At 44.6% G+C, this 27,527-nt stretch overlaps 1 protein-coding gene across 4 annotated transcripts in view; it reads right to left on the bottom strand.

Annotated features, from left to right (window-relative positions):
* CXADR (CXADR cell adhesion molecule) overlaps positions 1-18,632 on the bottom strand; it is a 58,562-nt gene extending 39,930 nt beyond the window's left edge. For all 4 annotated transcript variants that reach the window (XM_080655018.1, XM_080655017.1, XM_080655019.1 and 1 more), the window contains exon 1: positions 18,085-18,632. In XM_080655018.1, the coding sequence (XP_080511144.1) occupies positions 18,085-18,127 (43 nt within the window). In that variant the 5' untranslated portion in view covers positions 18,128-18,632. The remainder of the gene's footprint in view (positions 1-18,084) is intronic.
* Positions 18,633-27,527: the final 8,895 nt, after the last annotated feature.

The raw sequence follows: 27,527 nt of genomic DNA, 5'->3' as shown, positions 1-27,527 counted from the left end.
TGCAAAGGGATGTATCTGACTACAGAGGCTGAGGTTTATGAGTGAAAACAGAAGTGACTGACTACTGTTCTGCGGAACATTCGAGGCTCTCGAGGACGGGAGAATACAGTGAGGTGTGATGATCAAAGAAAGTTTGTTCTGAAATGAGAAATGTAGAGCATGTTTATAAGTCAAAGGAGAGAGCAATAAAATGACAGCAGAACACATATAGTGGAACAGAGACTTAAGGATCAAGATCCCAGAAAAGGAAGATACTTAGAAAATGGGAGGTTAGACACCTTTAAATTAGAATGGAGGGGTCCTGGCCGGGTAGCTCATTTGGTTAGTGTCATCCTGGTACACCAAGGTTGTGGGTTTGAGCTGTGGTGAGGGCACATACAAGAAGCAACCAATTAATGCGTAAGTGGAACAAGAAAACAGATGTTTCTTTCTCTCTCTCTTTCTCCTCCTCCCTCCCTTCCTCTCTCAAAAATCAACAAATTAGAGGAGAAACCAAGATGGCGGCATAGGTAAACACCTAAACTGCTGCCTCGCACAACAATTTCAAAACTACAACTAAAAGACAGAACGGACACCATCCAGAACCACAGGAAAGCAGGCTGAGTGAAAATTCTACAACTAGAAGGAAGGAGAAAAGCTCACAGAGAATTGGAGGTACGGCAAAGGGGCTTTGTGCGCGCAGAGAGGAAGGGCGGCTGAGAGCTTGGCTGACTTCCTCTGGCGGAAGGGGGAAGGAAGCCTCGGACCGCGAGCTGGGAAAGGCAGAAGTCTGAAGGCGCACACGGGCCAGTGCGCACAAAGGCTGCGGAGGTAGCCATAGGCTTTCCCTAGTGAAAGGGAGTCAGAGGATCCTGACTGAGCCCCAGTTCTGACTGCAGTGAACCCCGGTTCCAGGCGAGCCCCTGGGGACCCACGCTCTTGTAGGGGGAGTCTGGACTCTCGGGCGGAGACTCAGGAGCCGGGGAAGGCGGAGGACTGAAAGTGCGCACACGCGCCGCGCCGGTGCGCACAAAGGCTGCGGGGGTTGCCACAGGCTTTCCCTAGTGGAGGGGAGTCAGAGGATTCTGACTGCACCGAGCCCCAGTTCTGACTGCAGTGAACCCCAGTTCCAGGCGAGCCCCTGGGGACCCACGCTCTTGTGGGGGGAGTCTGGACTCTCAGGCGGAGACTCGAGCTGGGGAAGGCGGAGGACTGAAAGCGCACATGCGCGCAGGGGCGGGGCTGACAGGAAGCCAAGACTGAGACTCCACCCCATCCAAGCTGAGCACAGAGGCTATTGCAATTTGGCAAGTCTAATCCTATAAGGCTGTCTCCAGCACCGGGCTTCTCCCAGCATAGACACAGCTGATCCTTACAGCCAACTGGCCCGGAGGTCAATTCTTCCCAGTGATACCAACAACAATAAAGACTTAATTACAACAAGGCTGTACACACAGTCCACAAAGGGGTGCACCAAGAGTGTCCACCTCAGGTTAACTGGGGAAGCAGACCCACTGGGCCATATTGGAAACCTAGCACAAATATCTACCTTACCAACTCAGGGATTCAGTGAAAATGCGGGGTCAAAGAATCAGATCACAAACGAAAGAAATGGAGGAAAACAAACGACTGGATATAGAATTCAAAACCACGGTTATAAGACTTTTTAAGAATATCCTAGAAAAGGCCGATAAATATAACGAGACCCTCGAAGATATGAAAAAGGACCAACTAGAAATTAAACATACACTGACTGAAATAAAAAATATTATACAGAGACCCAGAAACAGAATAGAGGAACACAAGAATCAAGTCAAAGAATTGAAATACAAAGAAGCAAAAAACACTCAACCGAAAAAGCAAAAAAAAAAATCCAAAAAGTTGAAGATAATGTAAGAAGACTCTGGGACAACTTCAAGCGTACCAACATCAGAATTATGGGGGTGCCAGAAGAAGAGAGAGAGCAAGATACTGAAAACCTATTTGAAGAAATAATGACCGAAAACTTCCCCCACCTGGTGAAAGAAATAGACTTACAAGTCCAGGAAGCCCACAGAACCCCAAACAAAAGGAATCCAAAGAGGACCACACCAAGACACATCATAATTAAAATGCCAAGAGCAAAAGACAAAGAGAGAATATTAAAAGCAGCAAGAGAAAAACAGTTAATTACCTACAAGGGAGCACCCATACGATTGTCAGCTGACTTCTCAACAGAAACTATGCAGGCCAGACGGGAGTGGCAAGAAATTTTCAATGTGATGAATAGCAAGAACCTACAACCAAGATTACTCTACCCAGCAAAGCTATCATTCAGAATGGAAGGGCAGATAAAGAGCTTCACAGATAAGAAAAAGCTGAAGGAGTTCATCACCACCAAACCAGTACTATATGAAATGCTGAAAGGTATTCTTAAAGAAGAGGAAGAAGAAAAAAGTAAAGAGAAAAAATTATGAACAACAAATACATATCTATCAACAAGCCAACCTAAAAATCAAGTGAATTAAAAACCTGAGGAGCAGAATAATCTGGTGAATATAATAGAATCAGGGGCATAGAAAGGGAGTGGGCTGATAATTCTCAGGGGGAAAGGGGTATGGGGGGGTTCATGAAGAGAATGGACAAAAATCATACACCTATGGATGAGGACAGTGAGGGGGAGGTAAGGGCAGAAGGTGGGGTGGGAAAGGGGTGGAGGGGAGCTATGGGGGGAAAAAGGAGAAATAATTGTAATAATCTGAATAAAGATTTATTTAAAAAAAAATAAATAAATAAAACCTAATGAAAATCTAAAAAAAAAATAAATAAATAAAAATAAAAAAATCAACAAATTAAATTAGATAATAAAATAAATAAATAAATAAATAAGAACAGAGGGACGGACATAAAATACTAATATTTTTGAGGATGTGGAGCAACTGGAACTGTCATAGCCTATTGGTGGAAGTGTCATGATTAACTTTGGAAAACTGGCAGTATCAATCACAGCTAAACATATAACCTACAGGACCCCAGAAACTCAATTCATAGGTAAATGTGTGCACATGTGCACTAAAACCCATGCCTGCGAATGTCATAGCAGCATCTTCACAATAGCAAAAAACTGAGGGAAAAAATGTCAATCAACAGTAGAATGTGTAAATCGATTGTGGTATGATCGAACAATAGAATCCCACATAGCCATGAAAATGAATAAACCAAAGCACAACGTGAATAATCTTACAAGCTTGATAGTAAGTGAACGTCACACAAAAAAATATACTGTACAATCCCACTTCTATAAGGCATTTGCACTACTCTAGGCTGTTGAAGAGTGAAGGAAGTAACTTGAGGGAGTATGAGGGGACTTCTGAAATGCGGGTTATTTCTATTTCTCGATCTGGGTGATAACTACATAGATGTGTCACTCTGGGATAATGCTGTCACCTGTACACGTATAAAGAATGCTCTAGAGACTGCCTACTTTCCTATGTATGAATGTCATACTTCAACTAAAAGGTTTATTAAAAATAAGTTTTAAAAGAGCTGAAAGAGTAAGTTATTTTTATTTGTTAAAAACATACTGTCCTGGTGCTTCATACATGCACTTTAAATTACAATAAAACTAGTCTCCCCAGTGTACGCAGCTGTGCCTTAGCTCTCTCTCTCCAGCTGTGCACCCGTCCTTGGGCAGGAGCAGAGAAACCGGCCCATATCAGGGATGGGAGCTGCCGTTTGGCCATGGGACCCTGGGATTGGTGAAGAAACTCTGGTTTTAAAGCAACCAGAGACCAGAGCTGGTGGAAAGGGGTAAGGGCCCAGAGATCTCACTGAAGCAAAAAACGGCAAAAGCTCAAGCTAGCTGGGAGACAGTGACAACAAAGTTCAAGATTTCAGAGGAAGATGACGTATAAGGAGAGAGTTGCCTAAGCGAAATGGATAGAAAATCGCTGTATTTTACAGGTCAAGGAACTGTAGTGTAAGGGTGTTAGAAAAATGAATTGTAAAAAAGTGAAAATCTGAAAATGCCAATATAATGCTGTGATGGAGTTGGGGGAGGGGATGGGAGTATGAGATATAGGGGTTCAAAACAAGTAACCCCAAGATGTGCCTCTGTAGTATGCAAATTATCTTGAGCTAAGGAAACCAAGACCTTTTGGACTCAAGAGGAATAGAAGAATCTGAATTAAGGGCCTTGTCCATACTAAGCTATAGGACAGCAAACTACTCATTACTGAGTATCTGCTCTTCTTGTCATCCTGCAATGACCGTGTGAAGCCACAAGGCACCTTATGTCATCCTTAACTCAGACTGCCATCTATACATCACTTTAACTCTCTGTCCCCGAGACTCACGTATGTGGGGTTCTCATGCACACATATGTATTAAATTTGGTTTTCTCTTGATGTAATTGTTAGACCAGCCGAAAAAAACCTTTGAGGACAGAGGAACGTTCCCTGCTCCCCCACAGTGGCAAGACATTTCTTGGTCAATGCGGAGAAGCAACCAGAAGTCTGATATAAGCAGGAGACTCAAGGCTGAAGGGCTGGTACACAAGGTGGAGGGGGAAATGGTCTGGAGGAGAGAAGGATCAGAACACCACACATCTTTACACTGCCAGCACATCTGATCTTGTTAGCGCGGTTAGCTAGTTATAATAAAGGAGGGGAGCAAAGGGAGTCAGACATTAAGCCTAATGAACTAGGGAGCTGAACTGTATACATTAAGCCCACTTCACTAGGAAGTTGCAGCACTCACAGGCTCCCCAGGAGACCACCCCATCCTCCACCCTCGGGACCTAGTCTGAGAAGGGGACAGAAAAGAAATCTCCCCGGAGAACAGCTGGCCTGGAACCTGGACTACTGGTGAGGGAGGGGGGAAATTCCTTGGCTGGGCACATGTGCAGTAGAGGCCAAGAGCACAGGGGGTGGTCCTTCTACCGTGAGGCATGTGCAGTAGGTACCAAAAGTAGCAGCCAAAATGGCAACAAACAGGGGTGAAGTCTGGCCTTTGAAAAGGATCGGACTGGATGAGGGCATGGCACCCTGAAGGTCTACGAAAGGGATTGGTTAAGGGGAGGGCCCAGCACAAGCCTGGGAAAACCTCAGGAAGTAGATTGGATAAGTTGAAAGAGAGCTCACTCATTCGGAAAACCAAGAAAATACATGGATGATTCTTGGGATTCTCAGGGCTGTGCTGCAAGAGCCCGTCTGCCCTCTCCATCCCTGAGGGTGTGTTACTTCCCTTCACTCCAGTAAATCTTACCACTGTGTTTAAACTTCCCCAGGCACGTGCCCTTTGACATTAATTTCTCATGACACGCCGAAACCAGTTTGGCTCGGTGGATAAGAGCATCGGCCTGCGGACTGAAGGTCCCAGGTTCAATTCTGGTCAAGGGCATGTACCTTGGTTGCGGGCACATCCCCAGTGGGGGGTGTGCAGGAGGCAGCTGATCGATGTTTCTCTCTCATTGATGTTTCTAACTCTATCCCGCTCCCTTCCTCTCTGTAAAAAGTCAATAAAAATAAAAAAGTGGATTCCTTTAAAAAAAATAATAAATAAAAAATAATTTCTCATGACACGCAAGGACCCATTTTCACCAGCAACCATCTGACCGCCAGCCCGTTCTGCTGTCTCCTTCCTCCAGGTGCAAGCTTGCTGAGAGTATCACAATGATGTCTTCCTCATATCTCTCAGAGCACCTACTTCAACTCCTCGCCCATAGGTACACATTATTTATTTAGCTGCAAACTTCACCCACAGAGATTGAGGTGTTCTATAAGAAACATTTAACATATAATTTATAAATCAGGACCAGGGAAAATATCCTATCCTATATAATAAAAGCCTAATATGTAAATTGTCCCCTGGGGCAGTTGTTCAACCAGGAGTTCGACGGCTTGCTATGACGTGTGCTGACCACCAGGGGGTGGCATGGAACATGGCAGGCACTGGCAGCAGGTGGCAGTGGAGCGATGGGCCCCGATGAGAGCGGAACCAGTGGGATGGTGGAGCAGGTGAGCGGGCGGTGCCAGGCCAAGGTGGGTGCGAGCAGGGGCCCAATTGCCCTGAGACCAGCAGCGGCAGCAGGGGGCGGAGCCGCCACCCGGCTCCCAGATGCTGAGGGAGCCAGGCGGGCGGCGGGGGGGGGGGGAGGGGGGGGGAAGGATGTGGGGGGGGGAAGGAGTGAGGGGGGGGCGGTGCCCCAATCGATCACCCCGCAGGCAGGATGGTGGAGCAGGTGAGGGGGCAGTGCCAGGTGGGGCTGGGAGGTTGGGGTGTGAGCTGGGGCCCTGATCTTCGCAGGCCACCCCGGAGCCCCACCTGTGCACGAATTCATGCACCGGGCCTCTAGTAAATTATAACTGAAAGCCAGACAAGGGGAGTTCAGAAGGTAGACATGCAGACAGATTTTAAGTATCTGTTGTCCTGGATTGGGATCCACCCCTTCCCATTCCCCTCACCCACACACACTCATCTCAGGAAATCATTCAAAATTTTTTGTTATTTCTTTTTTCTTTTTTTTTTTAGCATTCAGATTTTAATTCTGATCAAAATTAAGCCTCAGCCCTTTTTCAACTGTGTAGCATATTACCTTCCCCGTGTTCTCTAATATAGAGATACTAGTTTCAGAATTCTCTAACAAATGCAAATAGGGTATTTTGCATTACGGGTAAAGCAGATCCGTTGCCATGGTGAATATTTTCACCACCTTCATAGAATAATCTGTATCGCTCCATTTTAAGCAATCTGCCTTTGCTTCCTTGCTCATAAAAACCTCAGGCTCTCTTCCTTTAATTAGCATGAGACAGGAATAACTGAGTACTTGGTGCAAAAAAAGAAAAACTCGGGTGAAGTGTCTTATAAAGATGAGATCACAGAAAATAAAAAAGCAAAGAAATAGACATAATACCAAAATGAGTAAATAATGTTATCTCTATGGAAAATCCCGAAGTTAATAAAGAAAGGGTTAGTTACAATAAGAAAATCACCCCTGTTATAATCATGTCTAACTTGATTGCCTCAATCTTGGCATTAATTCCTTTCTAATATCCCAAAATGAATTCCAATTTCCCTAGTAACATCACCAGGGGCCATTCTATTCTTATTCTCTCCATAAATGCATTTATTCCCCCATAGGCAAGCTAAAAATGTGACTTTTGTGAATACATTTGTTTTTTTTATGCCTTATACCTAAAATATAAATGCATATAACTACTGAAAATGGACAGCTGATATAATTTTGTGTGTAAGTAACAAATGCTCTAATGTTATAAGAAACTAAATAAAAAACAAGGGATTTTATTTAACTAGTTGCCAACAGGAATACCCTGTAATACAAATAATTATTTTCTAGTTAAAATCTCACGAAAGCAATTCCAAAGGCAGGTTCCATCTGACAAAGCTATTTTGATGGCACACCACACCCATGCTTTTGTTAGTTAATAGATGTTCTAAGACTAGATATGGTGGAATGTAACTGGAGTTAAAGCTCCAAGTTCTAGACCCATGCTGACCAGTGAATAGAGTAGGTGCTAGCCACATATGGCTACTGAGCACTTGAGATGAAGGTCAATTAGAGATGAAGGTCAAATATTGACCAGATCTCTAAAAAGAGTTTACCTCATTAATGTTTAATTAGATCACATATGAACTTATTTTTTGTATTTTGGGTTAAACAAAATATATTCCCCTCCCTCCTTCCCTTCCATCTTTATTATTGAAAGTATACATGTGTCCCCCCCATTTCCTCCCATTGACTCATTTTAGTCCACCCTTACCCAAGCCTTCCCCACACAATTGTCTGTATCCATTGGTTATGCATCTAACCAATGGTTGATCTCTTCCCACCCACCCCCATCTTCTGAGATTCTACAGCCTGTTCCATGCTTCTGTGTCTCTAGATCTATTCTGTTCATCAGTTTATTTTATTAGATTCCACATATGAGGGAGATCATGTGATACTTGTCTTTTTCTCTAACTAGCTTATTTGGGTTAAACAAATAGAATGTTTCACAACTCTGGCCTCAATATTCCTACCAGGTATAACTTGTTGGGGCTGAGGAGGAGCACGAGAGCTCTGATTCCATCTGAATCCCACTGCTCACATAACATCTGCAGATGTGCTTAAGGAAGACCAGAAGAAAAGTCCTATCTAATAAAAGAATAATATGCAAATTGACCATCACTCCAACACACAAGATGGCTGCCCCCATGTGGACACAAGATGGCCACCACAAGATGGCCAGCAGGGGAGGGCAGTTGGGAGGGACCAGGCCTGCAAGGGAGGGCAGCTGGAGACGATTAAGCCTGCAGGGAAGGGCAGTAGGGGGGAACCCAGGCCTGCAGGGGAGAGTAGTTGGGGGAGCACCAGGCCTGCAGGGAGGGTAATTGGGGGAGGGGGGGCAGACCAGCAGGGGAGAGCAGTTAGGGGCGATGAGGCTGGCAGGGGAGGGCAGTTAGCAAGTTCGGGGTGACCAGGCCTGCAGGGGAGGGCAGTTAGGGGGGACCAAACCTGCAGGGGAGGGCAGTTTGGGGGGACCCAGGCCTGCAGGGGAGGGCAGTTTGGGGGGAGCATACCAGCAGTTAGGGGCGATGAGGCTGGCAGGGGAGGGCAGTTAGGGGTCACTGGGTCAGCAGGGGAGGGCAGTTGGGGGGGACCAGACTGGCAAGGGAGGGCAGTTAGGGGTGACCAGGCTGGCAGGGGAGGGCAGTTAGGGGTGACCAGGCTGGCAGGGGAGGGCAGTTAGGGACAATCGGGCTGGCAGGGGAGCAGTTAGGCATCCATCAGGCTGGCAGGCAGAAGTGGTTAGGGAAATCAGGAAGGCAGGCAGGAGAGCAGTTGGGAGCCAGCAGTCCTGGATTGTGAGAGGGATGTCCGACTGGGATTGGGCCTAAACAGGCAGTCGGACATCCCTCGAGGGGTCCCAGATTGGAGAGGGTGCAGGCTGGGCTGAGGGACCAACCACCCCCCCCCCATGCACGAATTTCGTGCACCGGGCCTCTAGTTTTTTAATAAAAAAAAGTAATATGAAGTGTTCTTCCTACCCCAAGGTTGTCAGGAGAGTGGATTCAAAGGACATACGTGTGACATTGTCTTAAAAACTAAAGTAGAGTCACTTTTCTAGCCCAGAGTTACTGTAAGAATCAGGTTTCACATTGTACAACCAAGTAGGTTAAAAAGGCTTCTCAATTCTTACTGTAGAAGTGCCCCAAAACAAAGCACTAGAGAGTTTTTGTCTGGTCTATTGGAGAAAACACCCAGGGGAATCCTCTGGCATTCAGGAGTTCAAAGCTCTCTTCACTGGGGAATCGGAGACTGAGGGGGGTCAGGTAGAGTCACTGTAACAACTTAACAAAGACACGGCTCAGCACATTGGGTTCAGTGTATCTGAATGTTCCTTGAGAGCAGTTCACCTGTGCAGCCAAAGCATCCTTCCTCTGAAGGGACCTCTAAAACTCACAAAGAACATCCATCGACCCCAGTGATTTCCAACCTTTCTCATCTCATGGCACACAAACTAACTGCTATCATTCTGCAGCACACCCAAAAATATATTTTTTTGCCAATCTGACAAAAAGAAAAGGTATAATTTTGATTCATTCATTCATAGTGTTGTGTTGTCGGTTTTTTGTGTTTTTTATTTATTTATTTATTTTTGACAATCTAAGGGAAAAGAGATTGTGTGTGTCCCTGACTAGAGCTAGAGTCAGGTATACTGCATGTTTTCAAGATTCTTGCAGCACACGGTTAAAAATCTCTCGTCTACCCTATGGGAAGGTGAAAAGTAACCACCATTAGTTATGTTGTTTCTACTCAAAATCTATACACATTTTTATCTCTTAGAAGTACATGGGGCCTGGCTGGTGTGGTTCAGGGGTTGAGTATCCACCTATGAACTAGAAGGTCCCATGGTTCCATTCCCAGTCCAGGCACATGCGGGGCAAGACCCCCAGTGGGAGGTGTGCAGGAGGTAGCCAATCAATGATTGTCTCTCATCACTGATGTTTTTCTCTCCCTCTCCCTCCCCCTATCCCTTCCTCTCTGAAATCAATAAAAATATTTTAAAAATAAATGGAAACAAATATCTTCAAAAGGCTCTAGCCGTTTTAGCTCAGTGGACAGAGTACTGCCCCTCAGACTGAAGGGTCCGGGGTTTGATTCAGGTCAAGGGCTCGTACCTTGGTTGTTCGATCCTGGCCCTGGTTGGGGTGCGAGCAGAAGGCAACCAATCAATGTGTCTGTCTCACACTGATGTTTCTCTCTGTCTCTCCCCCTTCCTTCCACTCTCTCTCAAAATCAATGGGAGAAAAAATCTTCAAAAGAATAAAAGCGATTTAACAGTTTCCAAAGAAATTTGCACTGTCTCAGTATGTAAACACACTGGTTAATTTGACCTGTAATCCTTTTTCTCAGCAACTATCAAAGGGCAACCTAAACCAGGCCATTGATCTCACACCTACCCTAAATATAGACTGTTATTATCTCCTTCCCTCAGTCTTTTGTTCTAAGCGCGTCCTAACAGTGAAAATAAATCGCAAATACTGCTGAGTCAAGTTAAGGCCTTTAAGGCTTACACTCTAGCTGGCTAACTCTTTATTAGAAGCCAGGGGTGAGGCAAGAAAGTCAATGAGATGGGAAAGCATAAGAGAGATAAAATGTCTCTTTAAGTCACAAGTTTGCCACTGAATGTAGAGACATTTTCAACTTCCCTCCCACTTTCTTTTACGTGGAGATAGGGATGGATTCAACAAATTGTATAAATTACAAAGAAATAACACTAACAGAGCCCCAAGAGAACAGCAAAGTAGATCCTGAACGCTGCTGGCTTCCGGTGCAGATGGCTTCGCCATGCCCAGGTGGCCTTCTCCATCCCCTCACACTCCTCCACTGCAATCTCAGGACCACGGAAGAGACCACGCAGACAATGAGGGAGGGAGCCAGTCCTAGAAAACTTTACTGCTTTTTACTTCCACTTGGCACCACACTCATTAACAGGAATCAATGTAATTCCAATACCAACCTAACGATTATTCTAGAATATTAGACTTGTTTTCTTAAACAATACCAGACAGGTGAAAGACAGAAAAATAAAGGCATAAGATTATTTTAGTTAGGTAAATTTTAATTATTTTCTGGATTACTTTAATAACTTTTATTTTTAAACATAAGTTGTTTTTTAAAAATATATTTACTGATTTCAGAGAGAAAAGGAGAGGCAGAGAGAAACATCAATGAGAGAAATCATTGATCAGTTGCCTCCGGCACACCCCACACTGGGGATTGAGCCCACAACTCAGGCAGGAATTAAACCATGACCTCCTGGTTTATAGGCCAATGGTCAACCACTGAGCCACATTGGCCGGGCATTAGTAACTATAAAGTTCACATACATAACTTGCTGGCTACCAATCGAACCAAATGAAAAATTCACAGTTTCACCCTGGTTGGGTGGCTCAGCTGGTTTGGAGTGTCCCGTACACGAAAAGGTTCGACTCCCAGTCAGAGCACATACCTACCAGGCTGCTGGTTCAATCCCCGGTTGGGGCATGTATGGGAGGCAACATCAATGTTTCTCTCTCTCTCTCTCTCAAATCAATGAAAACATATCTTCAGGTGAGGATTAAAAAAAGAATCTGTAGTCTCTATTCTCAACTTGATTTAATTATACCTGGTAATGATTTGTGTGGATGAGGAAAGGCAGACACTAGAAGGGGGGTGTAACAGGCTACGAACAAGATACAAATGAGACTGGGGAGGTGTAAATTCTGTCCACCACCGAAGGTGTGGCTCGTGGCAAAGCTGGCGCACCTCGCTGGCCTGTGCAGGATACTGGGCCCAGCCCTGCTCACCTCCTCCACGACGTACCTATTCTTGATCTTCAAATGCTCCCTCCCTTCTAGGTCTTTTTCTCAAGTCAACAAACACGAACTCCTGTCTAGTACACCTTTCCCCGTTTATTCAATTAACATGCACTGTGCCATACACTGGGAATGCCAGGGAGAATAAACAGACAATCCCTGACCTCATAAAATGTACAGCCTGGCGAAGGAACACCATCGCGATAAAGGCACACCTTGTAGGTGCTGCACATGCCGGGCAGCGGGAAGTGCCCGGAGCACGGGGTAAGCTCACGTAGTAGCACGCCAAGGACGAAGCTATTTCAACAACCATCTTAAGAGATACTGATATAATCTGGAACAGTGGCTGGGGAGATCCACGTGACTTGGAAACTGACTGTATGTAAGCAAGTAAAAGAAGAGGAAGAGTCAAGTAAGATACCCAGATTTCTGCCTGGCCATCTTGATGGCGGAAAATGCCATGGAATGTGAGAGGCCGCAGTGGTATGTAGACAGGTTCGACCGGAGGTGCCTGTGGGGAGTCTGAGCTAAGATGTCAACAGTGGGTGGTTCGAAATGATGGGCAGAGCTTGGGAACAGACTAGAAACAGGCTGGAGGCTGTGGAGACTCACATGGTAGCTGAAGCCATAAACTGAGGAACCCCAACACTGAGGGTACAAGGAGGAAACTGGGCCCACAGAGGGAAAGAAAGGAGAACCAGGTTCTGGGTCTGGGTGGCGGAAAGTTAAGGAGTCCTTATGGGCTGGCTTCTACCTTCTCCCCTGGGTCTGCTACTGACGCATGAAATCACGGCCATGAGTCACGGCCGTACACTATCAACACAACTGCAAGTGCACAAATTTCTCATTCCACTCACCTGAGGCCACTCCTACCAGTACACCTACTACAATCTGGCTTTACTCTCACCCCTTACAGAAACTGTCCTCCCTGTGGAACCCATTAATTTCCTGGAATGTTCTTAATAATCTCCTAATGGTAAGACCCACTGGCCTTATTTCTGTGACCGTGTCTGAGACCCCCGCACCCTCTAGTTCTCCTACATTCCCTGTCACTCCTCATGGTTCACCCTGTGTCTACTTGCCAGCTGTTGGTGTTCCCCAGTGTCCCATTTCACCTTCTCCTCTAGTCAGTCCTTCCTGCCTTTCCTGATTACCCTCACCCTGATGCCACCTATCAGCGGTGATTCCAAGTCTCTATCACTAATCCTCGCCTCTCTCCTAAGATCCAGACCTTGGTTTAAATCTCCTTATTGGATCTTTTTCCCCTTCATCCCCTCAGGCACCTCAAATACAACCAGTTCAAACTTCAGCTCACTGTCACCTCCCTAAAACTTGTTCCTCTTTTCTTTTATAGGTGGGGACATCACCATTCCCTCAAGCCAAAAATCTTACTGCTTCTCTCCAACCTCTTCTAGCCACTCATTCAACCAGTTCCACCGCAATTCCCTCAAAACCACTTTCCAGATCAAAGAGGAAGCCCGGCACCACGCTGCTGTTTCCACAGAGACTGCTTCTGTCTGGGCCATCTCAGATGGAGTCCTGCGTTGGCTCTATCAGGTCTGCCTGCTTTGGGACTGCTGCAGAGTTCTGCATCATTCAAGAGAAGGATGTCAGTGTATACCCTCACTTCTTTAATGCCTCCACGGGCTTCCTGATGCCGCTGTAGGAGATCAGGGGTGAGGGGGTGCACTTTATCTTGACAGATGCCTAGCATTTCTCATCTCCTAATAAGCTCTTGGAAAAGCCTTTAGATTTTTGTCCACCCAAAGTGTGGTCAGCAGTGACATCACGGGGAGCTTGTTAAAATGTAGAATCCCTTATAAGAATGACTCAAGTGCACATCAAAAGTTTGAGGAGTGCTGGCTAGATGCTTTATATCAGTGGTCGGCAAACCGCGGCTCGAGAGCCACATGCGGCTCTTTGGCCCCTTGAGCGTGGCTTGGCGTTAGAACCACTTCTTCAAAATAGACTCGCCCAGGCCGAAAACCGACTTCTGCGCATGGGCCATGAAGTCTCAATCGCACTGTACGTGCGCGCCCGCACGTGGTATTTTGTGGGAGAGCCACACTCAAGGGGCCAAAGAACCGCATGTGGCTCGTGAGCCACGGTTTGCCCACCACTGCTTTATATGAACTGAATTTCTCAACTCCCAAGACACATCGTACCATTTCAGATCTATGTCTTTCAAAAGCAGTACCATCTTCTGGGAAGGTCCTATCAAACCTTCTTCACCTTGCAGGCCTACACTAACGTAAGAGCACCTAGCGCAAGACAGTGCATCATAGTAGGCCAGAAACATGTCACTGGATCATTTCATCAGTTAACAGATGAGTCTCAGGTTCTGCAGTGCATTCAGGTAGAAGTTGAATGTTAGGCAGTTGGAAATAGAGGCCCAGAGTTCAAAAGAGAGGTGAACTGAGCTGGCAATCTTTTTAAGTCAGTAGCAAACTATTTCAGAGGTTACAGTAATGAATAGGTAAGGTCACCCAGGTTTAAGATGGAGACTGAGAAGACGACTATGAGCCAAATCATGGGAGGGCTGACATTGAAGGGACCTATTGTAGAAGGCAGTGTAAATCAGGTTAGCAGGGTGGGAAAGGACCACAATAGGTGTCAAGGAGCTCCCCAAAAAAATAAATGGATCTGGCACCCATTATTGTTACCTTTGGCAATTGAAGCTGGGGTGGGGCTGGGGGTGGGGTGGGGAAGTGGAACAGAACAATGAGAGCAGAGAGAAAGCAGATGCTTAACTTCTTTAGCAGAATAACTGAATGGGTCAGGGCTAGTGAAAGGATCACTACAAGGACCATTGGATGAGAAGGGAGAGAAAGAGAAATGCCACTGACGAGAGCTACATCATATACATGAGCCTACTGGCAAAAAGAGGTTAAAAACGTAGTCACGCAACATTTGCTGAACACTGGCTATCTGCCACGAGCCACAGGCTAACCCTGGGACTTTAACAATAAACAACACAGGTAACGCCCCTGCCCTCTGACCTGGTGCAGTGAGATAAATGGGTCATTGATGGAGATACCATAACACATAGGTGAAGGAGCCAATATAGGGTGGCTCCCCTTGAAGAAGAGGCAGTACAATGGCAGGAATGTAAATGTTGAGAGGTCTATGGAGGGATAAAGTTCACATCTAATAATCCTTTATTTATTTATTTTTTTTATGTAAAAGAAAAGACACCAGGAAAACAAAAAAGAAATGTTTCACTTGGCTCCTCAATAACTCTGAGATAGTAGGATCCCCATTCTTGACACATAAAGTGAGTGAGGAAGACAGAGGCCTGCTTCATCAAGTGGCTAACGGGTGATTGGGAGACCAGAATCATCGACCGGTACATTTTTAGTTCCCCTCACGCTGACAGGGTGGAACACAGCAGCACCCAAGCTTTAACAAGACGCCCAGGTGCTGCTGCTCTGCCGGGACCTGAGCCACATTAGTCTGCAACACAGACTAAGCCCTGGATCCTCACGTTTTCAACAAAGATAAAGGACTTAAAGGGCTAATAATAAAAACCTCCATACTTGGCACACAGCCAAGACAATAGCACGTTCTTAATAAATGACTAATAACCAGTAATATAAATTAGGATGTGGATTAGAGTAATCAAAGAAGAAAGTATGCCCTGGCCGGAAGCGCAGTTAGTTAGAGCGTTGTACCAATACAGGGTTGTGGATTCGATTTCCAGCCAGGGCACATACAAGAATCAACCAATGAATGCATAACTAAGTGGAACAACAAATCAACGTTTCTCTCCCTCTCTCAAATCAATCAATAAAAAATGTTTAAAAGAGCGAAGTAGCTGCTTTTAGAGGCGGAATAGCATAGTTACGAGAGCAAGAATGAAGAAGGAAATGTGTGATCTTGGCAAGTTACAGAACCACTCCGTGCCTGTTTCCACACCTGTACAACAGGAATCATCATACTACATACCCCCTAAGGTTGCTAGATAGACATGTGAAGCCTGGTATTTAGTAACTGCTCCATCGAGGCTTTAATTTTATTACCATTGCTACTGCTTTACTACTAGTGCCACTACCAGTGCTGTGGTATGACTTGTTGCTAGTGTGGCAATTAAAATGCATCCAAAGGAGTTCTACCAGCAACCAGAGTATGGCACCAAACTCCTTACAACCCATGCAGCGACAGCGAGCTCCAGAGGAAGCTCTACCACTCACCGCACTGCAATTTTTAAAACATATTCAGTCCCCACCTTGTTTTGCCAACTGCAGGATTATGCTACCACTCAACCCGAGTTCTTAATAAATTCCTGAAGTGGCAAGAAGTAGCTGAAGAAATACCCAAAACCATACATCAGTTACATAGTTTTTGAGTTGTCTCCTATGCTGGAAAATTAAAATTAAAAATAGTTGTCTGGCCCTCGTTGGTTTGGTTCAGTGGATAGAGCATCTGCCCCCCGGAATGAAGGGTCCTGAGTTCAATTCCAGTCAAGGGCACATACTGTGGTTGCAGACTCCTCCCCCGCCCGGCAACCAATCGATGTGTTTCTCTCACACAGATGTTCCTCTGTCTTTCCCTCTCTTACACACTCTCTAAAAAAAATTAATGGAAAAATATCCTCCGGTGAGGATTAAAAAAAAAAAAAAAATAGTTGTCCAGTTTAGCTAGATGTTCGCAGTACCCTACTGTACACTTGATGAGCAGAATGGCCTGTGTGTCAAAATACCCTTGTTTGTGATTGTGCCTATCAAAGTGAGGCATCCAGAAAAATCCAATTATCCAAATACCCCTGAAAAAAATATTCTCCCGCATGGTTTGTTCTTCTACTTTTCTGGTTTAGATGCAGCCTAAAATATCTTTTCCCCCACAGAGAACACAAACACCGTGTGCTCAGCTTCAACTTCAGTTTAGCCCTTGACAAAACAAAAATGGGAATGGACCATGGAAACTGGTTACTGACCCTTCATCTTTTCCAGAAAAGCTCTACTTTGGAAATTTCAGCCAAGGCTAAATGATATGTATCAAAAAGGTGGGGGTAGTGCTATAGACTCACAACGAAGATTAGACTTGTTAATAGAAGGTGGATCCCATGAGTAATGCTCACAGCTGTGGCATCCAACAATGGAATTAACATTTCAACAGGAAGTAGAGAGCCATCCCAACAGAAAAGGCCACCTGATCCTGCTTTTGAGCACTTACAAAAATTATCCTTCCAGAGGCTACACAACGTGTGTCTCCTAGGGTCCCACCCATAATTTTTTTTTAAAAAAAATGAATCATTTGGTTACAAAATGAGACAAATGCTTATTTTGACAACATCAGTTGGTTAAAACCCCGACAAGGAAATAGATCCGCGCTTTCCAGGACCAATTAATGATGTTTCCTAATGGTACACAATTTTTAAAATGCCCTCTTCTCTTTTCCGTCCCAAGAAAGGCACAGCTGAAAAATATACTTGGCAAATCCTTTAGGAACTGCCTGTACTAGTCATCATCCCATCTTATCTTCAAAATGAGGTTGATCATGAGGTTATGAATTTCCCTATGCACTTTGCCCCGAGACTGCGGAGAGCAAGACTGCATTTTTGCAGGAACCTACTTTTGATTTCCCACCGTCTACTCCGAGGAGTGACCGCCCAGTGCACAGCGCGCGCCGGGCTCGCCTCGGGGACCAGCCCGAGGACGCTGGGTCCCGTGCATTCAGCGCCTCTTTCCTAGAAGAACCACCTTGGACGATCTCGGGCTCAGTGTCCATTTAATCATGGCGTTTGTAATTCGGTCTCCCCGGTTGGACGCTTCCACACCTGAACACTCGCCGCCCTGGGCTTTTGAAATCGGGTAATCCTGGACGGACACGACACGGCCGCCAACGAGGGAAGGGCACGAGCAAATAAAGCAGAGCCCGCACCGGCCACAAAGAACGGAGCGGGAGCAATGCCGGGCGCAGACCCAGCGCGCCGCGCCCACCCACCCGCGGCGCGCCCCGGGAGCCCCTCCACCGTGCCCCTCATCCTGGGGCTCGGATCCCCACTCCGCCAACGCCGCCCCCTCGCCAGACACCCCACGCCCCCGCATGGCTCCCTCCGGAGCCCCTCCACCTTCTCCGCTCGCGCACCCAGCCCGGCAAAATCACCCGGTGCGGTTCCACTCGCACGGCCACCCGTGCCGCAGCGCCCCCAAATCGCGCCCTCCCCCTCCCCCACGCCTCATTGTTCCCGGGTGGCCGCAGGCACGAGCGCCCCGGGGCTGGCCGGGCAATGGGGACAGTAGGCACCGCACCGCCTCCACTCACCAGCGACTCCGCACAGGAGCAGGAAGCACCGCAGAAGCGCCATGGTGGCGGCCGGGCCGTGCGCGGCGACTGCAGGGGTAGGGGCTGCGGCCGGGGCTGCGGGTCTCCCGGCGCCTCGCGCGCTCCCGACTGGCTGCCAGCTGCGGCACCTCTGCACCTCCGCGCCACCCCGCCCTCGCTCCGCAGGTGAAACGCGTCACTTCCGGCCGCGGCCGAGTCCCGCGGCGCCGGCGAGCTCCGCCGGGCGCGTGGGGTTGCCATGGCAACCGGGTGCTGCGTGCGGCGCTCGGGCTGCACCCGATCTGCTCCAACCGGGAACTCCCGGGTCTGCAGCGCTGGGCGTAAAGGGGCGCTGGCAGCCACGCGCCCCAGCCTGAGCCGCGGCACCCGCCTCCGTACCTTCGGTGAAATCGGGATAATCGGGATTTGTGCACCAGGGTGGGGCCGGCCCCTCTCCCCAGACAGCTGCACGGTGGTCACGCCCTTGCTGCAGAGGCGACCGCGCGCCACACTCGCCCGCCCGCCCGGGGATCTAAAGCGCCGCTCCTGCCTTCACCCTTCCCCGCCCCCTCGGGCAGGAGCGGGTTGGGCGCCTCCGGCCACGCGTCCCACCTCTGGTGCTTCGCTGTGGGGCGGGAGCTCTCGCCTGAGGCTCTGGGAAGCGAACTGGGCAGCCCCAGCATTTGTTCCCGGCTCCGGGAGTTGGGTGGGTTGATAGAGAAGGCTCGGGAAGGCTTTTGCAGCTACGGATTGGAGAAGTACCCAGACTGGCTTTCCCCGCCTGGTATTTCAAGGTTGTTCCAGCCCTGAAATGGGCCAACAGAGACTAGTGAGCTTGAGGAGTGGGGCTAAGGAAGGGTGGTTCAAAGGCTTGGGGCCGGAGGGTCGGAGGGCCCGGGAACTGGGCCTGTTGAGTTGCCAGGTCAACCCTGCACTGTCGCTTCTAGCTCCCGGCGTGCTCCCTACGTGTTCCTATCTCACGTTGCCACCTGTTCTCAGTTGCTATTTTCAGATAACGTTTGTCTATAGCTGCTGGGACATTGGTGTTCCCAGCAGTTCCACATCAGGAGAGAAGCAACGTTGCGCGTGGGTAATTTCCTGGGCTCCGAAACGGGGCAGTCACTGGGCAAGTTACTTAGAAAGTTAGCTCCTACCACAGTGGCAGCTAGGAAAGTTAGATGAGATAATGAAAAGAAAAGAATGCTTGGCACCGTGCCTGGCACAATAGTAAATACTTCGTAAAGTGGAAGCTAATAAAAATAATATTGGAACATTCTTATTTATTGAACCAGAAAAGAGAAGTCAGCTATCAGGAAGACCAAAATTGCCTAACTGCAATTTAGCCTGGTGGTTTGCAACCCTGACTGCACATTAAAATTATCTTGAGGACGTCCACAAAAATAGCAATGCCTGAGCCCCACTCTAGAGATCCTGATTTAACGTCTCTCCAGTGGAATCCTGGCTGATGTAAGGCGAGAGAGTCCAGGGTAACCATTAGGGACTTGCTGTTAGTTGAGGAAATAGGAATTCTACTGGATATAATCGAAGGTATAAAATATATGTAACTTGAAATTTTATGACATTATGCTTTATGAAATTAGAGATTAAGTATTAAAGTTGCTCATATCTATTTCAGACTGTTTTATGGAAACTTTTCTAGTATTAATTTACTTCAAAGAAGCACACATTTGCTATAAAGTTACTATTCTGAGTGTCTCCTCCTTAAACATCTTTCAGGGATCATCTCAACCATTTATTAGAGGAAATATTTACAGATCACCTAGGATTCTCATCTTAATCCTTTTGCTCTGGTACTTTAAAACACACACACACAGTCCTATCTTTGGGCTCCTTTTGTGGTAAGCATTCTCATAGCTTTCAATCACTTCTCTTACTCTGAATATTTCCAGGAGGCCAAAAAGGCACATTATTTATCTTTGTCATTCTTGGAAGCACAGCCCATTATAGTAGGTTCCCTAGTATTTGTTGAATTGAATATATTCAATTCATATAGAGGGTGGGCAAAAGTAGGTTTATACTGTTCTTATGGAAAATACAATAATGAATAAAATAATACAAGAATAAACTGTTTGCTGGGCTGGTGTGGCTCAGTGGTTGAGTATCAGCCTATGAACCAGGAGGTCACGGTTTGATTCCTGGTCAGGGCATGTGCCCAGGTTGCCGGCTCCATCCTGTGTGAAGCATGCAGGAGGCAACTGATCAATGATTCTCTCTCATCCTCGATGTTTCTCTCTCTCTCTCTCTCCCTCTCCTTTCCTCTCTGAAATCAATAAAATACATATATTTTTGAAAAAATAATAAGAAAAAATAATAATCTGTTTCACATACCATTCAAACTGTAAACCTACTTTTGCCAACCCCTGTATTAGTATATCGAAAAAATATCCATGCAATAACTCACAAATTATTACATCTTAATTTATCTTTTTAGAATGTACTGAAAATGTGTATTTTGCAAAATTACTGTCTTATACTTCAGATTAATGAACACATCTTTGGTTTGTGACTACATTAGTTCATGTAAGCAGTAGCTAAAATTATGCAGTTATCTGAAACTTCTTCAGTGCTACCTTAAAAAGCCTTTGTAAGCTGTTATCAGCTTAGAAATGATGTCTCTTGGAAATTGTAATGAAATAATTTCATTAATTCTGGAAGATACATTATTGATGGTTTGGTATCCTCAAACCAAGCTAAGAAATAGCACACAGAGCCCTGGCCAGTGAAGCTCAATGGTTAGATTGTTGGTCCGAGCATGGAAGGGTCTTGGGTTCAATTCCAGGGCTAGGGCATGTACCTAGGTTGCACGTTCCATCCCTGGCCCCAGTCAGGGCACTTACGGCAGGCAACCGCTCTCACATTTATGTTTTTCTCTTTCTCCCCCCCTCCCTCCTTCCCTTCCACTCTAAAAATCAATGGAAAAAAATGTCCTCTGGTGAGGATTAACATCAAAAACAAAACAAAAGAAATAGCACTCATTAAATGAATTACCCTGTCTTAGTAAAACACCAAGCACTGCACGTTGTATAGCCGCTAAACCAACAGAAAGCTGATTCCTGGCCATCGGAAGGTGATAATTACAGAGACGTAAATAACTCTGTCCTTCTAAAGATTTCTCAGCAGTAACGGATTTTTCAACACACCCACAGGTGATCCAGGTTCTGATTACATTCAGAAGTTGGCTTGCACTTAAGAATTAAAGGATTTTTCACCTCTTCTCAGCCTGGAATATGAAGGTATGAGAAGCGAGAAACTTTCATACCTGACACTGATGATTTTCATATTTTCTAGAAAATGATAGTGCTGTTCTTCACAAGAAATGAAGGTTTCTCACAAGTGTGTTCTACTTATATTACCAAGAACATTGGTTTTATGGGTTAATACCATCCAAGTCCTCTTTTTACGCCTAAGCAAATGAACTTGTAAATACATACATTTTTAGTTTATGGCAGGTATATTTATAAATCAACCCTTAGCCAGTGACCCAGAATTTTTTCAGTTCTTTAATAATGTAGATTCCAAAATGAATACGCAAAAGTGATGTTTATATAGACCAAAACTGAGGATTTTATTGATGGCCTTTTAAAATGCTCTTATCTGGCCGAAACCGGTTTGGCTCAGTGGATAGAGCGTCGGCCTGCGGACTGAAGGGTCCCAGGTTCGATTCTGGTCAAGGGCATGTACCTTGGTTGCGGGCACATCCCCAGTGGGAGGTGTGCAGGAGGCAGCTGGTCGATGTTTCTCTCTCATTGATGTTTCTAGCTCTCTATCCCTCCTTTCCTCTCTGTAAAAAATCAATAAAATATATTTTTAAAAAAATTAAAAAAAATAAAATGCTCTTATCTGCCCTAGCTGGTTTGGCTCAGTGGATAGAGCATCAGCCTGCAGACTGAAGCATCCCGGGGTTCTATTCCTGTCAAGGGCACATGCCTGGGTTGTGTGTTAGATCCCCAATGGGGGGTATGCAGGAAGTAGCCGATCAATAATTCCCTCTCATCATTGATGTTTCTATCTTTCTTCTTCTTTGAAATAAAATATATATATACATAAATAAAATGCTCTTATCCAAGAATAATGTTCCTTCTAGTTGCTTTCTTCTTTGTTTTGATCTTTGTCACTTCATACCAGTTGCTTTCCTCCAATGTCTGCTAATTCATGATTTTTCTGCTTAAAGATTAAAATAGAACAGAAAATAAGAAACATATTGGAAGCATGTTGAAAGTTCTGAATTGTGGAGGTGATACTTTCAATCATGGTCTCAGGTTGGGTCAGTTTGGGGAGATGCCAAATAAAATTACTTTTATAAAAGTCCAACATTCGGGCTTAAACCTAGGTAGCCAGCTTTCTAGAAGAAGGGTTGGAAAAGAACTGTAGTAGATAAATCCTTATATATATAATAGTATTCCCACCCTAAGCCTGCTTGATATCTCCTGTCCAAAGACCTTGGTTTAGCTCCAGTCTTACGCCATCTTGCAGAGGGATAAATGTGGGATCTCAGTGTTTAACTTCTTTTTAAACTAACTTTGAACCAATCGCCCTGTTTTTAGCCCCACCATCATTCCCCTCTCAAATGGGCCTGATGCCACCAAATCCTGAAAATCTTTGAAGGTTCATTTGGACCGCTCAGGGCTTAGAACTCAGCTTTCTTAAGTACAGTCAGTAAACTTTCATCCATCTGCTTTCCAGTTTCCAAAAATTTGGTATTGTTATCTCCTGTCCTGTTATCATTGTCCTTGTATCAGAAGGCCTTTAAAAATTCATTTACTGTCATTTTAATGTGGTTTTGGGGAGGAGTAGAGGCATGTGTTTAAGTCCCCACCTTTATTTTTAAAATCTGCCCTCAATGAGGATACAATGTCCCCATGCATATAAAAGTTTAGAAATATGAAGAAAACTAACATCTTTACTTTGCTCTTGATTAATACAAGGATCCTAGACCGGTTTAACTCCTATGAAATCCCTCTCCTAATTTTTATTGTAATTCAGTGTTTTTGTTCTGATCATCTTATAAGTTATACATTTTAAAAATATATACCAATGTTTAATTAGGTTTGTCTACATATCTTTGTTCACCATTTTCTCTTGCATCTCAAACTACTTCTGGGATGATTTGCCTCCTTCCAGAAGTGTGTTCTTCACAAATTCCCTTACTAAGTATCTCTTTAAAGTAAACTTGATTTCAGTGTATAAAAAAGTATCTATTTTTAACTTGCCCCTCATTCTTAAAAGGTAGAGTTCTTGGTATAGCATTTGGGGCTTAATGGTCTTTTCTATCAATGCTTTCAAAATACTATTCCAGTCTATAATGGCTTCATTTGCTGCCCCAAAGAAGGCAGTCTAATAATCCTTCTATCTGGCTATTTTTAAAAGATCTCTCTGATTTGTTGTTCAATTTCAATACAATGTGTCTAGGTTGAAATATATTTTTATTTTTCTAGCCAAGGATTTCCTGAGCCTGAAAGAATCCCTGTCATCCCTCAATTCTGGAAAAAAATCATAGTATTCAAATTCTTGTTCAATGTTGCTTTTCCCATATTTTATTAACACCTCTGAGATGCTAATTAGATGTATGTTATACCTTCTCATTTTGTCCTTCACATCTTATTCTCATATTTTTCATGTACCTGTATTTGATATTCTGGTCATATTTTTTAGTTTTATCTGTCAGTTAATAACTTTGCTCTTCAGTTGTGTTATCTACTACTTAGTTCTCCAAATGGTTTTGTGTTTTTTAAAAAAACATATTTTTATTGATTTCAGAAAGGAAATGAGAGAGAGAGAGAGATAGAAACATCTTCTATATATATAAAAGGCTAATATGCAAAGTGTCCCCTCGGGAGTTCGACCAGGAGAACAGTAGTTCGATCACTCGCTATGACGTGCACTGACCACCAGGGGAGCAGCGTGGAATGAAGGAAGGCTCCACGGCAGGCAGCCAGAAGGCCCCGATCAGCGGGGCCAGGCCTAGGGATCCTACCTATGCATGAATTTCGTGCACCGGGCCTATAGTCAATGATGAGAGAGAATCATTGATTGGCTGCCTTCTGCACACCCCACACTGGGGATAGAGCCCGAAACCCTGACATGTACCCTGACTGGGAATCAAACCATGACCTCCTTGGTTCATAGGTCAATGCTCAACCACTGAGCCATGCTGGCCCAGCTCCAAGTGGTTTTTAATTACAATTATTTTTTTCCTTTATACATTTTTTATTTAAAAAACACTTTATTGAGGTATGATTGGCATACAAAGAGCTGTACATATTTAATGTATATAACCATTTCACTATGTTAAGTGAAATAAGCCAGACAGAGAAGGTAATATTACATGTTACCTCTTACATATATGAAAAATCTAAAATAATCAAAGTTACCCTGGCTGGGCCTGGCTCAGTTCTCTCTCATCATTAATGTTTCTATCTCTCTCTCTCTCCCTCCCCCTTCCTCTCTGAAATTAATAAGAATATATAAAAAATAAAATAAATAATCAAAGTTAAAGAAGCAGTGTGTGGAATGGTAATTGACAAGGACAGTGGTGGGAGTTACGGGGGGAGGAATAGGGGAGTCAAAGTTATACGAAGTGAATAAATCCTAAAGATCTACTGTACAACATAGTGCCTATAGTTAACAATACTATACAGCATAGTTAAAATTTTTCTGAGGATAGGTCTTATGTTTGTGTTCATAACACAAATAACAACAACAATAATAAAATAATGAGGTTGGGAGGAAAGTTTTGGAAGCAATGGATAGGCATGTGGCATATCCATATCTATGTGTAGATATTTAATTATTTTTTTTTTACATCTGCTTGGTTCTTTTCTTCTTATAATCCCAATGATCTCTTATATTTCTGTAAATATAATAAACACACTTGATATATATTATGTGTGCAGTAATTACATAATTTGAAATCTTTGTATCTGATTTTATTTTTTTAATGCAGATTCTTGCTTATTTTAGGCTTCCTTTCTCTTGTGTTTTATTTTTTCTCATAAGCTCATATTTGTGGAACTGTGTCTGTGTAAATTACATAAGGGGTTTAAGTGCTTTTCTTGAGGGAGAATGCGTATGTCCTTCTGCTAGGGTCCTAGGGGTCTCTACCAATTCAGAAAAACTTGAAAGTAATTCTTTTTTTTAATATATATTTTATTGATTTTTTACAGAGAGGAAGGGAGAGGGATAGAGAGCTAGAAACATCGATAAGAGAGAAACATCGATCAGCTGCCTCCTGCACACCTCCTACTGGGGATGTGCCTGCAACCAAGGTACGTGCCCTTGACCGGAATCGAACCTGGGACCCTTCAGTCCGCAGGCCGACGCTCTATCCACTGAGCCAAACCGGTTTCGGCTTGAAAGTAATTCTTGACATTAAGTTTCTCAGATTACACAGTTAATGTAAATTTGGATCAGAAACCAGCATGAGGGAGGGCTTGTCCTTGTAAATTCTCAAATGAGGTTCATCGCTCTCCTCTCTTCAACAGCCCTCTTATGTAAAAGCGTACTCCCGTGCTCTGTAGATGCGCTGTCTAGAGCCGTGGTCGGCAAACTGTGGCTCGCGAGCCACATGCGGCTCTTTGGCCCCTTGAACGTGTGGCTCTTCCACAAAATACCAGGGCCTGGGCGAGTCTATTTTGAAGAAGTGGCGTTAGAAGAAGTTTAGTTTTAAAAAATTTGGCTCTCAAAAGGAATTTCAATCGTTGTACTGTTGATATTTGGCTCTGTTGACTAACGAGTTTGCCGACCACTGGTCTGGAGAAATCAAACCACGTCTCCCTTTCTTGCCCGCCTCCCCTCCAGGTTTTTTCACTTAGCTTGCTCCACTCAGTTTGTTAATCACTTGGAAAATATTATATTTAGTTGCTTTTGTGAGATTCCATAATATCTAGGTAGAATAACCAATTTGTCAAGGATTTTCTCAACAAGTTCTCCTGCCAATATCTACACTAAGGCCTTTTCAGAGCAGCGTTCTGACTTCAGGGGCCCTAGGTACTTTTGCATTTGTGGATCTCTGTCATCTCAAAAAATATTTAAAATTGCCTTTTACTAGTGTTAGTGTAAAGACACATTTAATCCACGCTGGATCATATTATTTCTTTGGATTTTAAAAGAAGTGAAAACATTTTTACAGGCTCTGGATACGTTGGCTCTGAGCATTGTTTGTCTCCCTCCCTCTCTCCACCCTAGTATAAGTTGTTGTAGTGATACCAGCAATATTAAGGGTTACCTTTGAAAGGGAAGGAAAGAAGTGAACTTAAAAATTTCCCTCTCATCTCTGTCTCTATTTCACCTCTTTTGCCAAAAGTTCCTATCCTTAGGGAATCTTCATCTCTGGTATCTTTGCTGTACTTTTCTTCTTAAATCAAAACAACCTACAAAATACCAAATTTGCCCTGTACTAAAGATGAGAAAGAGACAGATATTTACCTAGCAATACAAGTTTGTTGCTTATAAAATTTAAGCTCTTCCTTCATCTCCACAGTTCCATAGCTTGTATTTGGCTTTGAGGTTTTTGTTTTCTTGTTTGAATGGAAAGAAATAGGACTGGAGAATCAACCCCGAGAGTGTATCCTCTTTCTGGGATTTTACGCTAACTTTGGTGGTAACCTTTAGAAAGAAAATTAAACTCTGAACTCTATCATAGTCCTCAGAAGGAAGAATTATAATGGCTGGTGTTTGTGATGTGCACAGAGGGTGCTTGAGAATAGATGACAATGTTTGCATCGTGCTCTGGGCGTTTTAGATCAAAGATACTGTGCATACCCAGCATTAAACCCATTTAACTTACACCCAGGTTACAAGCTTAAATATTACAGAAGTGGGTGGAGCCTCCATATACTTTACATCTTGCTGGTTTCTTTTTGGCTGGAGACAGCTTTCTGTCCGATAGGTAATAACAACGCTTTACATTTACAGACCGCACATCTTTCATCCAAGGAGTTGAAAGGACTCAGCAATTATGACTCACTGTTCCTTAAAATATCTCCACAAAACTCAAGATGACGTGCATTGAGGTAAATGGGTTAGGAAACTACAGTCATAGAGGCGTTAAGGTGTTAACAAGGCATTTCAGGAATCAGAGATGGAATTCAGAATAAGTAAGTCCTCCTTTCTTTGGATTAAACCATAATGGGTGGCATATATTCCCTCCTCATGTAGATATGCTCTTCAGGGGCTTCAGTTGTGTTCACCATAAGGATAGTACTTCTTAACTACGAAGAATTTAGCTCTTATGCACCTCCCCAAGCTCATTTCATACTCCCTAACCCCTTTTGTAGCTACAGCCACTTTACAGATGCTGTCTCCTCTGCCTGGAATACTTGACCTTCTCAAGTGAGTATCTCCTAGCCATCCTTCCCATTTCAGATTGAATGTCCCTTCCTAAGAGAACTCTGATTAGATCAAATCCCAGAATTACAGTTTCT

Source organism: Plecotus auritus, assembly GCF_963455305.1.
Source record: "Plecotus auritus genome assembly, chromosome: 2".
NCBI lineage: Eukaryota > Metazoa > Chordata > Mammalia > Chiroptera > Vespertilionidae > Plecotus > Plecotus auritus.
Note: the sequence above shows the minus strand (reverse complement) of the source record. Positions and strands in the feature narration are given on the sequence as shown.